Source organism: Mytilus edulis, chromosome 4 (assembly GCF_963676685.1).
Source record: "Mytilus edulis chromosome 4, xbMytEdul2.2, whole genome shotgun sequence".
NCBI classification, from domain to species: Eukaryota; Metazoa; Mollusca; class Bivalvia; order Mytilida; family Mytilidae; genus Mytilus; species Mytilus edulis.
In genome coordinates this window covers 9,661,636-9,675,902 of record NC_092347.1, presented here as the reverse complement: position 1 = coordinate 9,675,902, position 14,267 = coordinate 9,661,636, and the positions used below count along the sequence as shown (strand labels likewise).

General features: G+C 33.1%; 3 protein-coding genes across 5 annotated transcripts in view; 1 reads left to right on the top strand and 2 right to left on the bottom strand.

Annotated features, from left to right (window-relative positions):
• LOC139518915 (uncharacterized) overlaps positions 1 to 14,267 on the bottom strand; it is a 141,238-nt gene that overhangs the window by 120,715 nt on the left and 6,256 nt on the right. For all 3 annotated transcript variants that reach the window (XM_071310601.1, XM_071310599.1, XM_071310600.1), the window contains exons 5-8: positions 13,978 to 14,104; positions 11,891 to 12,038; positions 10,914 to 11,086; positions 590 to 719 (exon numbers count right to left, since the gene is read on the bottom strand). In XM_071310601.1, the coding sequence (XP_071166702.1) occupies positions 590 to 719; positions 10,914 to 11,086; positions 11,891 to 12,038; positions 13,978 to 14,104 (578 nt within the window). The remainder of the gene's footprint in view (positions 1 to 589; positions 720 to 10,913; positions 11,087 to 11,890; positions 12,039 to 13,977; positions 14,105 to 14,267) is intronic.
• Positions 1,920 to 3,958, top strand: LOC139518898 (P2X purinoceptor 7-like). Its single transcript, XM_071310571.1, has 3 exons — positions 1,920 to 2,345; positions 2,727 to 2,948; positions 3,790 to 3,958. Exons 1-3 carry the CDS (start codon positions 2,170 to 2,172, stop codon positions 3,944 to 3,946), a joined length of 555 nt encoding a protein of 184 aa, XP_071166672.1. The 5' UTR covers positions 1,920 to 2,169; the 3' UTR covers positions 3,947 to 3,958.
• Positions 3,936 to 9,511, bottom strand: LOC139518896 (uncharacterized). The gene is made up of 8 exons (XM_071310570.1): positions 8,865 to 9,511; positions 7,731 to 8,194; positions 6,692 to 7,262; positions 6,118 to 6,307; positions 5,675 to 5,920; positions 5,129 to 5,300; positions 4,599 to 4,750; positions 3,936 to 4,224 (listed from the first exon to the last, which is right to left on the bottom strand). Exons 1-8 carry the CDS (start codon positions 9,210 to 9,212, stop codon positions 4,037 to 4,039), a joined length of 2,331 nt encoding a protein of 776 aa, XP_071166671.1. The 5' UTR covers positions 9,213 to 9,511; the 3' UTR covers positions 3,936 to 4,036.

The following is a 14,267-nucleotide window of genomic DNA, read 5'->3' as shown; positions in this document are numbered from 1 at the left end:
GAATTAATATAAAAGAAAACATTTTTTCAATGAAAAATCTATCCACCTATCAAGTGAAAATTGGTGTCAATATGTTTACAGATCTGGGGTCTAGTATTGCAAAAAAACGTTGCTAACGGATGGAGGAATAATAAGCCTTGGAAGTAAACCATTATGTCAATATCCCACCTTCTACTCTGAGAAAAGTCACTGGATATATATAGAATAATAGAATTTTTGATTTTGATACTATCTTAGCAAGAACATCAAGCAAGTCTGCTAGGGGGGATAAAGCCAGTTTAAAATATGCCATTCTTTTAATCAGCAATGAATAGTAACAATTTGGGTTTTTTGTTGAGAATATGAAATAAAAGAAAATAGAGAATAAAACTACTTTTACACATACATAACGTTGAGAATATGAATGAAGTTGTGTGTGTTTAATGATAAATTGACGCAGATAGACATGAATATGTGATGTAGATACGTGACATCAATGCCAGATATTTTCGTCTGAAAGGTCTGGATAAATTCTAGGCAGTAAGATCAAAGGGAAAATGTACAAATTGCTAATAAGAAAGAATTATTTTGTGTTTTTCATACTTCTTACCTATTATACTTTAAAGCTACAGATAGCATCTTCTCCCTGATTGGTCCTTTACAAGATGCAATAAATAAACTAAACCATCTTTCAATATTCAACATATATATCCTTTCTGATGTATTAAGTTGGTCTTGTACTGAAATCATATCAAGAAGGTGAGAGGTTAAAGACAATTTAACAAAACCATCACCAAAGGTAAGGGCTGTTCCAAAAATGGGTGAGTGGTGTAGAAGGCAATTCTTATTTGACCCCACCATGCATACATTTTAAATTGAATATTTCATTTAAATGTTCTAGCAATCTTTCTTAAATAACTACCACCTATCAGTTTTAATAATGTGCCTTCCTTGCAACCCCCCCCCCCCTTACAATTAATTCTGAAGCAGCAAACCGGATTTATTAACATTTATTTGTGTCCTGGCAATATCACAAGAACCATTACTGATGAACGGTGAAAGTGAAAATCGTCAATATCAAATTTGACCTCCATTTTGTCATCAGTATCAACATATAAAAATTTGAAAAGCTTAGATTGAATGGTTCATGAGTAAATGCAACAGCGTGAATGGAAACGCCATTTTACGATCTTTCAAGAACCATAACTCCTGAACGGTAAAAGTCAGAATCGTCATTATTGAACTTGACCATTATTTTGTCATCAGTAACAACATATAAAAATTTCAAAAGCTTTGGTTGAATGGTTCATGAGAAAATGCACGGACACGACTGGAAACACCATTTTTCAATCTTTCAAGAACCATAACTCCTGAACGGTAAAAGTCAAAATCGTCATTATTGTCCATTTTGTCATCAGTGACAACATATTAAAATTAGGGAAGCTTTGGTAGAACAGTTCATGCGTAAATGCATGGACACGACTGGAAACTCCATTTTTCAATCTTTCAAGAACCATAAATCCAGACGAACAGATGCACAGCCCAGAAAACATAATGCCAATAAATGGGGCATAAAAAACAAAGTTTATTGTTCCTAATTTTTTCAAGATTTTGTGAAAACGCATGAAAGCCGAGACATTAATATTCTTTATAACATGGAGATGGAAAATTTAAACGAGTAGGGATATTAATGCCAATGTTGAGCCAAAGAAATTGAAGTTTTTGAGATCCATTTCTAATTTGCATATTAATATATGATATATAGAAATGCCTTAGAACAAGAAATATCAATAACTGGCATTAGATGTTTTTTATAATGTCACAGTTTCATGATAACTCAGAGTTTTTACATAAAATAGAAGAACAATGCTGAATTTATGCAGTTTTTCATCCTTATTTCCCTTAGGAAACATTGTTTTGTTTTCTTTAAAGGAGACCTGACACGATTTTCAAAATAAACAAAAATCAATTACGATTTACTCACTTATACTATATAAACATATTTCAAACAAAATATTTATTAAAAAAACTCCAAATTAAACTAATTACATGTTTTGTAATCACCGCGTCCTCTGGCCTATGAATTATAATTAGATAGGCGATCACGTGACCCCATGACGTCACTGGCACTATCTAGGTCAGACAGTGGTCAGTGGTTGAGGTGTTTTAAGAAATTGAACGATAGGTAGTATGGACAGCTGTGACAGTGAAATTCCCGATGTTTCTAGATTAGTAGATATACGTCCGTATCAATTCGAACCAATAAGCAACGAAATTAATCCCGGAGAAGACAGTAATTCCTCATCAGAGACCTCGGACATCGACGACTTGTCTCAGGCCGAAGACAGACTACTGAACACCGACTGGTTCGTATTTATTCATTTTTGTCGTTTTGTTATATAATTTTTTTTTAATCCAAAGTTATAATTAAGTATTCTATTTTTATATACAAAGTAGACATGAACTATGCGAATAATTGAACTGAAAGTCGTTTACATGTACGTGCGCCTCTCTTCTTAAATCGTACATTTTTAGTTGAAAAATAGGTCGCTCTTATTTGGGTCAACTTTTAATATAATGTAGAAGATTGTAGGAATATTATGCGAGGGGGAGGCTTTAAAATATAAATGAATCTGGTCATGCAATGTCATTGTTTTGTGACTTGTCATTCTATTTCGTATCCTATCAATATTGAATTAGTTCGGTAATGTAAGTAAAGGCCTACATGTTGTTTTCGGCTTTTATAGGTGTGACTGTGGGAATTGTGAACCCATGACAACATCTGAAGAATGTACATGTTGTTCGAATGTATCAGCAGTAAGTTTCCACATGCAACCAGAAGACCTGCAGTGTATCACAGAGCACGAAGTGTTTGTTGCTAACTGCCTCAACAGACACGTTTTACAGGTTAGCATGTATGCTTACCTGGAAAATGTAGGACCTTTTGATGACAACGAGCCAATAAATGAGTAAATATTTTTTTTTCTTTTTACTGCATTCATCTTCACCTTGCATATTCATTTTCAGCCTTTGTGATAACTTGCATATTCGTTTACAACTTTCATGATAGCTTAATTGTACATTGCTCGTGTCGTTATGCTGCTGTCTCATTTTAACTGTTCATCGCTAGCTCCATAATTTCCAAACAAGCGATCTGTCATGATGCAGAAAAAATGTTACCCACGCCTTGACTGAATCAAAGACACTAAATATTCTCAACAGTTTGGCCTTTTAATCATGCAAACTCCAAGTTATTAAACCAGTAACAAGACAAAAAACTCAAAGCTCTCACATAATTTGATATAACGTAACACCACGAACATAAGTAACTGTCAAATGTCCTAAGAAGTGACCATATGAATCTGTTGAATACTTTTAGACATCAAAGACCTTATGAACTTGGGTAGATGTTTGTCTCATTGGCATTCTTACCACATCTCGTTTTCAATTAGATGTCATTATGCATAAATCTCCATAAATTATTCATTCACCTGACAGAATCCAAGAAGACAAATTCCATCAGACTATAGAAGTACAACTCTTTAACAGTCAATTGGAAAACAATGTTAGTTTTGACAAATTTATTAACATGCGTCATAATAAAAGTTATATACAATTAATACAAATAATATTCTTATTTATGGTACAATTTTATATTTACAATGACAATAATATTTCTATTAATGCAACATTCATATATACAAATACAATCATAATTTTATTTATGCAACAATTTCATATTTACAATTATCATGCTTGAAATAAAGATTATAACAATCGTTTGTTTTAACATGAAACTTCTATCTACAGGAGGTACCGCTTCATGGCATACAGACGTTTTGTTCAATGGATTTGGCATAGACTAGGACGACACAACAGAAAGATATTACCAGCATGTGTTGTGAAAAAAATAAGAGATACTTTCCCATCAGAGACATATTCTGGTTTTAAATATGCAATTGTATGACAAATTCATGTATTCAACTATTAAAATTTTAAAATTTTAATACAAATTGTTTATTACTTTTCTTGTTTGGAAAAGAAAATTGGTCATTATTTACTGTCTTTGAAATCGCGATCTGTGTCTTTGAATAAGGTCGATCTTCCTGAACGGGCTGAATGTTGATGTCATGTGATCTGGATGGTGATTGTTGTAAACACGCACATCATCAGAAGCAGATGTATAAGATTTGAACTCTTCTCTTCTTCTCTCTACCACAGCCTGTTTGATGAGCGACACATAAACTGAAAAAAATAAATACTACTATGAATAAACAATTGTCAAATAATAAATGGAGACTACTAAGCTACAACCTATTTTTTTTATTTGTCAAAGAAGTGTTTTATGATATTCTTATACATGTATAACCAAATTACTGAATTCAGTATCAAACTAACTTCCTTTATCCACAGCTTGGATTAACTGTCCTGGTTTAAAATTGCTTTTAAAATCTCATCAAATAGTGTACTACTGAAGATACTTTAAATTTACAAATAATAATAATAATTCTTTATGAAAAGATGGTTACACAGTTAGCTATAAAGGTAATCTTCCCTGAGGCCCTCAAATGGATATTTGGTGCAGTAAAGTTTCCATTAATGATATTTTAAAAACTTACCAAATGTTGGTGCAGTCTTCTTTGGCTTGACCACTGCCTCAGTACCCTTTTTGGCCTTTGGGTAACACATACTGAAACGCTGTTCCCCAGTCTTGGTTGTTGCTTGCTGTCGCCCACTGTTCTCGTTATAATGAAGAGCAGCAATACTCAATCTGTAAATATGAATACAAAATTTAGTCAGACAATATTTCTGAAATTTGCACAACTATTATATTGTGTGTATAAGATTTAGTAAGGAAGTACAACATTTGTTTTAAAAATTTCTCTTAGAAATTGCACCGTTGTTTTTATCAGATTATAATTCAGGTACAGCTCATTGTATTGAACACAGTGTCGCATGCATTGGTAATACAATAAAAATTTAAAGCTTACTATACCGTACAGGTTTTGCTTATTGTTGAAGGCTGCACAGTGACATATATATGTATAGATAGTTACTTTTATGTTATTTGCTTCCAGTGGGTAGTTTATTCATTGGCAATCATGCCACATCATCTGATTTTTATCAAATTAATTTTATCAATTATTACCTTGCAAGCATTGTTGGGTAGAAGAAGTGGGTGCTTTTCGGGCAGAAGTGGTTCACCAAGGAATGGAACACCTCCAATGAATATGTCTGGTAAACAGGTGATAACTTGGGTACATCTACCATTAGGTACCTGCTTTCCACAATGTCCTTTAGTCTCTTGTATGGAACTGAACCTAAAACATGAATTACCAATAAACATAACATTTCATTTCCTAATCATTTAACTATATTTACTATTCATTATTCAATGTTCTTATTATTTTTAAATATGTCATTTAAAGTTTTTTGTACACATTCCTCGTTTTAATTTATGTGTATCGTATCAAATTACTTTTAAGTTTAAGATATTGCTATATTGTTTTTCATTGTCATATCAGCGCCTTTTATAGCTGACTATGCGGTATGAGCTTTGCTCATTGTTGAAGCCGTACGGTGACCTTTAGTTGTAAATGTCTGTCATTTTGGTCTCTTGTGGATAGTTGTCTCATTGACAATCATACCACATCTTCTTTTTTATATTTATGAGAATAAAAAGAACAGATTTTACCTTCATTCAACCACTGTCGGTCTACTGTGATGGGCTGATGCTCACATCTTGGATAAAGTATGGAGTGGTTCTCATGTTTGTTGCTGATGTGGTTTACAATTGACCGCCATTTTGCCAACTTCAGGTCTCCGTTAGTACCACAGGAAGACGATATCCAATAGATGTGGTTGACTATTGATTTGATCCATGGACGAATGTCCTTACTACCCGACTTCTTTGCAGCAGCTTCCAGCTTCTTAGATATTCCTGCAAAATAAACAGGATAATGTAAAAACAGATTTTGAAAAATTATTAATTTGAGTTGGTAGTTTTAAAGATACTGTACAAATTTTAAATTGAATAAATAAAATAATAACAGTTTTTCGTACATAGTATTTAAATCTTTATATAGGTATTGTTGGCGGTAAATGGCAAATAATAAGTAAAAAAAAATCAATAGTTACCTTTAGCTACATGCCACACATCAAACAGGTGGTTTGTTTTGTCTTGCTCAGTGCGCATGAACTTCTTGATTGAAGAATGCCTGTCTGTGACTAAATCTTTAATTTTGATGTGCATCATGTTCTCTAGGTATCTGATGGACCTCTTCAAACCTTCCAACTCCATATGTGCAGAGCCTTTCACTTCGTTGCACTGTAAAAAAAAATAAGTACATTTTAAAACATGAACTGCTTTTGTTTAAAAATATGTATACAAAAATATATTTATTGGTCACAATGTAAATACAACAACCATAAACAATATTAACAAAAAAATCCATTTTTTTTTGTACTGAAAGAATTTGTAAATTTCTCACTTAATTCATATAATGTGTATGCCCTTTATGACCCATAATTGGACATAAAATATTTTCTTCTTCTATAACAAATACATTTTTTTTCGCCTGCTCTCATTAGTTGGTGTTTACCCAGAATATGCTTTTATCAGATTCTTAGGTTATCCTCTTTTCCAAAATTAATACTAAGCGACAGCTTATTTTTTTATCCGAACTGATCATTTCATCTTTTTTCAACATACCTGTACCAATTGGAAGTCTAAAATCTTGCTGGTCTCTAAATCCATCATGGTGTATGACCCGTACTTTGCCGAATAGCCAGGAGAATCACATCTTGCATCCCCACCAACAATAACTTCTTTGTCATACAGGTCTGCGAGAAGTGCTGTCTGCTCTGCATCCCAGGCCATAGATGCAGATGGAGATATATACAAAGTCTGTAGTCTGTTGTAAGTTCTTGAAGATATGGTCTGCATGTTGAGGTGTTGAAACATCTGTAGAACTTTACTAGAGTTTGACCCGCTACACAGGATGGCAGTCGCTGTCATCAGATTACCCCATGGTAAGTTGTTGTGGCAAGACTGGCTCTTCCAGATGGATACATGCCCCTTCAAACAGACTGTGTTGGTGACAACCATGGAACCTTTGGTATTCTTTATAAGGGCAACAGCTTCTCCAGAGCAGTAACGGCAAACAGACAAGAGCTCGGATAGTGCTGACTCACTCACCATAAACTGTTTTTCTTCAGCTGGGGTAGCCTTGGAGTTGAGTTTGTAGTTCATTTCAGACTCAGTATCTGAATCATCATCAGAACTGGAAAATAAAAAACATATTTCTAAATAACTGTTTAGCTCATTGAATTTTTGACAATGTTAAATATGGACTGACTGGTTTTAAAATATATTGAGAAAGGATGTAGTCTGAGGACACGTTCAATATGATCTACTTATATCTTATGGTACCTTGACCTTTAGACTGAGTAAATATCCTAATTTGATATATTAAATGTAAATAGTTTATTACGCAAATAGACTTCTGACTTTGTAGTGTTGGGTTTTCTTATTGTTAAAGGCTGAACTGTGACGTGAGTTTAATTATTAATTTTTACACCTTTAGGTCGCATGTATATAGAGCTGTCTCATTGGCAGTCATACTAATTAATTATATGTTTCAAGATTTTAAAAAAAAATTTAAACCTTGCAACCATTTCATTATCATATTGAAAATATTCACTGATAGTAATACACTAAATTAATCCAACAATACAACTTATAAATATACCTCATTTCATCATCTGTTGGATTGTAGTCTGAGTCATCGCTATCTTCAGGTTCTGCAACTTCATCATCACTGTCACTATGGTTCTCTACTTCTTTGGGTGATGGTTCATCTGTCTGTGTTGCTGTTGTATTGAAAGTCTTCGTCTGGACTGTCATAGCACCTGTTATCTTGCTGTCTGTCTGATGACCCCTGGTTCTACGTTGTGGATGTAATTTCACTTGTAGCTTTTTGTTAACCATCCTGATTGATGTGCTAGGCTTGAAAGGTGTTTCCACTGGCTTGGGCTGAGGTGTTTCAACTGGCTTGGGCTGTGGCGTTTCCACTGGCGTGGGCTGTGGTATCAATTCACCTTCACTTGGAGTACATGGAAGAACCTCTGTGTCATCCAACTGGACAGATGTGGCTGTGTCTTTTTGCTTTGGAGTTGGTGTGCTCACATGACTATCATATGCCATTTGCAGAATCTATAACATAAATTTTAAAATTAGTGTTGCTAATGTATTAAATAAACATAAATGTGAACTTGAAGACAAACAAATAAGTATAATGATCATCATTTAAATTTAACATTTTATGATGTTAAAAAATTAAAAATTATAAAACTTATATTTTTTTAAATTATTTTATTATTCTTTTTTATTATAATATTAGTTATATCAACTTAATAAAATTTGCCAAACTGATTTCACACAGTTATATAAATATTTGTAAATGCAGCTGTGAAATGCTGTGTCTTACAATACAAGATTCACCCGCTACCTGTTTACCTGTTAAATTATATTTTACTGAATTAGAATTAATTTACTGTAATACACAAACCCCTTTAAAAACTTGTTACTCTTTCCCAACGTGTAATGAAAAATCGCGTACCTGTAAAATATTTATCGTGAAAATTCTGTAATCAGGTATTTAACTAACCGCTTGACCACCTGCGAACAACGTGATCAGCTGATCAATGGCGCGTGTACACACACCTGAGGCGTGTATACCTGAATCGAAATTAGTAGTGAAGCTGTGTGCAATGATTAAATAATTAAACACGGTCAATGCTAAATGACTTATAAATTATCTGACTTATACATATATAATAAAAACATGAAAATATAAGATGCCGTTGACAAAAATGAAACTTACCTCTGCCTTTCGGCGTTTCTCAAAAGCACCTCTCCTGATGGGGATGCTCAGCTTCTCGCCATCTTGGATACCTGTGTCAGGTACAGGTACATCGGGCTTTGCGTCGGGTAGTAGGGTTAGCTTGTATGTAATTCCAAGTTTGGCCATCAAATCGGGGTCTTTGGTAAAACTCTGTTTGGAGAAATGTGCCGAACATAATCTATGATTTGGTCCAGGTACAAAGTTCCACCTTCTGCAGAAATGTGTCCAAGCCTTCCGTAGTTGAATATCAGTTGGGAAACGAAAAAAACTTATCCCAGTGCCTTTTTTTGCCTCATTGTTGCACCCATAAGCTGCACAATACACCATGGCTGGTTTGCATGTATGTCAGTTTCAAACAAAAACGTAATTGGATTTTTTTTCTAAAGATGAGATGAGTGATTGATGCTGTCAGTCAGAATTATCGTACAGTGCCTGTGACGTCACAGGCTCGAGAGCCTCGTTATCGCAATGAATTTTTGCATATTCAACAGGTCAACGAGATGTCAATCAAATTGACCTATAAATCCGAAATTGGTAACAGGTAGTTGAAAAAACCTTTACACATACATATTTCAAGCCAAAATATAGAAAAAAAAGCAAAAACCCGATTTCATGTCAGGTCTCCTTTAAGGCCCATGGGGAGTTTACACAATAAAATTCAAAATCATCACCAATTGTGTGTTTCTTGCATTTTAACTCAAATAAAGATGAACCCTGAAAAAATTAGTAAATATCTGCACGACTTAAAATTTACTTTAGGCAATGGAAGTTCCAGGACCTTTGACCAACCACTTTAATGTCCTTTTTTATTCTTAGAAGGTCCAATTTTTATTGAAAATTCAATTTATCGAAACAGAAAATTATAACCATTCCACAGATCTTGTCATATATTATTTTACAAACCAATTTTGTTTTTATGAATGTCTAAAATAAATTAATTCAGAAAAGGGCTTGCCCAACACTAGCTGCTGAACTGTAGCTCTTAGGTCCTTATGTTATTTTTTGACTATTTGCGGACTATAGAGCTACGGATTTTTCCCATTTCAAAACGTTCAGAATTGCGACCCAGGTTCAGGTCACACTTATTTCCCAAAAATTAATTGTTTATAATCAATGCATAGCTTATCAATATATATAGTTCGTTTTGTTAGATATTTTTCTAGGATATGACGTACCTATTTATGTTTTAAGTATTCATTTCCTTAACACTATATATTATCTAATTATTTCCATTTGTATACATTCTCCACATATTTTGTTCGGCCATATTGAATATATATATTGCCACAATTTGGCAAGATTGATATAAAGATGCTAGGAGGTGATTTTTTCGTTTGAAAGAGGTCACCCAAAACAACACGGATTCATACCGTTACTGTTAATGTTTTTAATTAATAATATATTTTCATGTTTGCCTGGTCACCTGACTTCTCATCAAATCATATTTTAAGATTTTAAGCATCCACATTAGTTTCCTTTCAGTAAAGTTTCTTATTCCAAGATTATTTTTAAACTAGAATTTTATATAATTTGTTCAAAATGCTTATGTAATTTTTAAACCTGCAATAAAAGTCTGTCAGGTATTACTAACTACCTTTAGGAAGGTCGTAAATTGAAGGTCACAGGTGTCAGACCACTGCTCATTTGATAATAACAAAAAACTGCCAAAATTCCTTAAAACTAACAATTTAGTGGCAGCAACCCAACAATGGGTTGTTCGATCCGTCTTAAAAATTCAGGGCTGATAGATCTTGACCAATTGAACAATTTTACCCCCATGTCACATTTGCTGTAAAAGCTTTAGTTTTTGAGATGTAAGCGAAAAACTGCATTTAACCATATGTTCGTTTTTTAGCCATGGCAGCCATGTGTGTTGATGGATCAAAGTTTCAGATACAATTTATGAACTAAATACCCTAAGGAACATTTAGTTAAAATTTGAAGGTATTTGGCCCAGTAGTTTCAGAAGAGAAGATTTTTGAAATAAGTTATGACAGACAACAGACAGTTATTTCAAATTATTCCTACCTCTAAAAAAGAAATGAGCCAACTGAATGAATACTTCTCCTGACAAATTAATGTCCCCCTTACGTAACAATTCAATGGCAGTTTTCATGCATTTTTCTTTTCTAGAAAGATAATGTGAGGACATAAATGCATCTCGATCTGTCAGACTGCAGCAGGTCTTGTTTCCATTTGTACTAAAAATAAAGTTATATGATAAATGTAAAGTATTTCATTTTTTTAATTCATTAAATAATAATGACATATATAAACTGTTTGTACTATAAAAAATTCAGTCACATTTATCTTCAAACATTTATTAAAATCAATTAGACAGCTAACCATAAAAACACACCCAAAAAATAGAGGTCAACATTTAAGATTCAAGTTTTTATTTCTCAAGACCCTCAACCATGGTATATGAAATAATACAATTAAAAATGAAATTAACACAATACGTCATGTATATCAAAATAGGTTGATTCAATGAACAAGTTAACATGTATACAAGGTTAGGAACTATTGTTTAGTAGTTGTCCTTTGTTGTTGTAGTTCATTATGCTTCTTGTTCTTAATATAGATTTGACTGTTTGTTTTTTATTTGGTCGGGTTGTTGTCTCTTTGACACATTCCCCATTTCCATTCTCAATTTTATTTCCCCGTTTGAATTTTTTAGGGCCCTTTAATTTATAGCTTGCTGTTCGGTGTGAGCCAAGGCTCCCTATTGAGACCGTACTTTGACCTATAATGGTTTATTTTTACAAATTGCGACTTGGATATAGAGTTGTCTCATTTGATTTCATACCACATGCTCTTCTATCTATAAACAAAATATTTACCAAATTTTGCAGCTTTGAAAATAACATTACAATTTTCTAAATTAAATATATAAATCATGAAAATTATCAACATTTGGATTTGTAATGAATTCTTTTTGCAATAACATTTTCCTCTTGTTTTTGAATATCGGGTAAGAACATTCATGGCAAGTCTTGTCTTACTGTAAATCTCTGTCCTGAAAGAAGGATTTTCTTCCAATCATTCTTATTGATAGCTGATCTGTTGACTCTTCGTCGGAGTGTAAACCAAACGTTGGATCTGGATAACCTTGTGTTAGGTTAATTGATGCACTTCCATTTCTAACCTTATCTTAAAAGTTAAATAAAGAAGGTTTCCATACAGTCAAATAATTGCAAATGTTTTGATAAAAATTGTTTGAAAAAAAACAATTGATAACAGGGTGAACATCTGTTTAACTACAGGAAAAGAAATCATTAACATGAAAAAAAAATAGTTGATATTCTGAGATATTGCCAACAAATTTCAACTTCAAAATATTGCTGAGAAATTAAGTTTTCACTTTTAACGTGTAAACATGACCACAATCATTTGCATAATAAATTCCAACATCTCAAAAACAACAAGCATTCTGAGTAAATTTCAATAATTACATTAGATGTATGTTTCATTATAATACGTTATTCTGATTGGCTAACTGCACATCACGTGCTATTCCTGAAACAATTGTATTAGACAATAACACAGAGCTCCAGATAAGAATTCACAAATTGGGGTTTTTACCCACCAATTTTTTACGTAATTGGGTGATAAAGATTTTTAATTGCATTATCAATTTCAGTTCACCCCTCAAGCAAATATCAAATCGGGTTTTTAACCACTAAGCTCCTTTATGTATTGGGTTTTTTCATCAACACAATATTGAATATTCAGGCATGTTATAATCACATTATATCAACCTCAGATGTTTTTCCATCTTAAATATGTGCTAGCTGTTTTATTTAGTTTATTCACTGACGAGCAATTGTACATTTTATTGATGTCCCGTTTTAAACGTTCTTCCAGTTTTTTATTTTCTTACAACTTATATAAACTGCAGTTGGTGTCACTCGTTGGGCAGTAACTAATTACCTTTCTAGATCCCATATGATCAACCTACAGTTTAGTTGGGGTAGGCGTGGGCCGATACGTGTTTAGATTTTTATGTGAAATTTAGGTGCTGTAAGAAAGTTTTGTCAGTACTTTCACCTATTTGCCAGAACTACTTTTTAAAAAAAATAATATGTAGTTCCCAATTTCCCAGATTTGAAATATACCTTTCACTTTTCCAACTGATTTCGTTTTTGACGTAACCCCGTGTTTATCTTTCTAGCAATGTTCTCGTTAAGGTATGCAAACACGCACGTGCGTTTGATGGATGCTTCATAAAAACACTAGCTGAGTTTTGTTATTATCATAACTTTCCCTAAGCTATCAAAAAGAAGATAAAAACATGCGGACATTTACTTTGTATGTTATGATAAGTCCCGAGCAATTCGAAAAAAATATGACAGCATGACACACACTAATTGGATAAACGCTGAGAAGATCGAAATGTTTTTATATTCACGTGTGCCTTTTGAGCAAGGGAAAATTCCAACAGGGACCCATTTCAACTACTTGATGCAGGGCTCTATTTTTAGAACGATAGGACATTTCAAATTATAAATATAATAAAATAGATTTACACTACGACTGTAATCAGTTTAGGGTAAATAACACAAACGATAGCGAGTAAAAGCGTTAAGAACTCATTGTTTTGGCATATAATTGGGTTTTCCTTTGAATTAATTGGGTTATTGAACCCTGCAATGGGCAATTGCATCGAGTTTTTAATTATTTTTATTGCGTGATCACGCAAATACGCAGCTTATCTGGAGCTCTGATAACATTTATCATTCATGATCACACGAGGTCCCACAATAAAGTGCACAGGTAAATTAAATGAAAACTTGATAAAAATCGTGTTTTCATGATTCTAGCTAAAAAAAATGTAATTATAAGTATTGAATGCTTCTTTTTGTAACTTTATAGGGTTGTAAAAGCGTTGACCGTGCGCACATTTTTAGTATGAAGCGCTTCTGCGCTTCATACAAAATGTACTTCGGTCAACGCTTTTACACCCCAATAAATTTACAAAAAGCAGCATTCAATTCTTAATTGTACTGGAACAAAATGCTAACTTTATCTCTAAATAATTGTATACATGTGTGTGTGTGTGTGTAGGTTACACTTCTTAATATTTTTTTACCCATATCTTCAAAAACATGGCACAGTAATTGTCCAGGATTTCTGCTGATAGTAAACTGTAATAGCTGTTGTAACTGTTCCTTGGTTAGAGGTAATAATGCATCGGTTAAAGGACTGTGATGTAAAACCTGAAATCAGTAAAGTTTTGTTTAGAAGCAAGTAGAGGATTTGCCAATCAACTCATAAAGTTATGTCGTCCTATCTCAAATATACCATCTAGATGTTAAGGTAAATCACACTCCACATTTGTAATTTACTCATTTTTTTTATTCATGAGTCTTTTGTTGATGA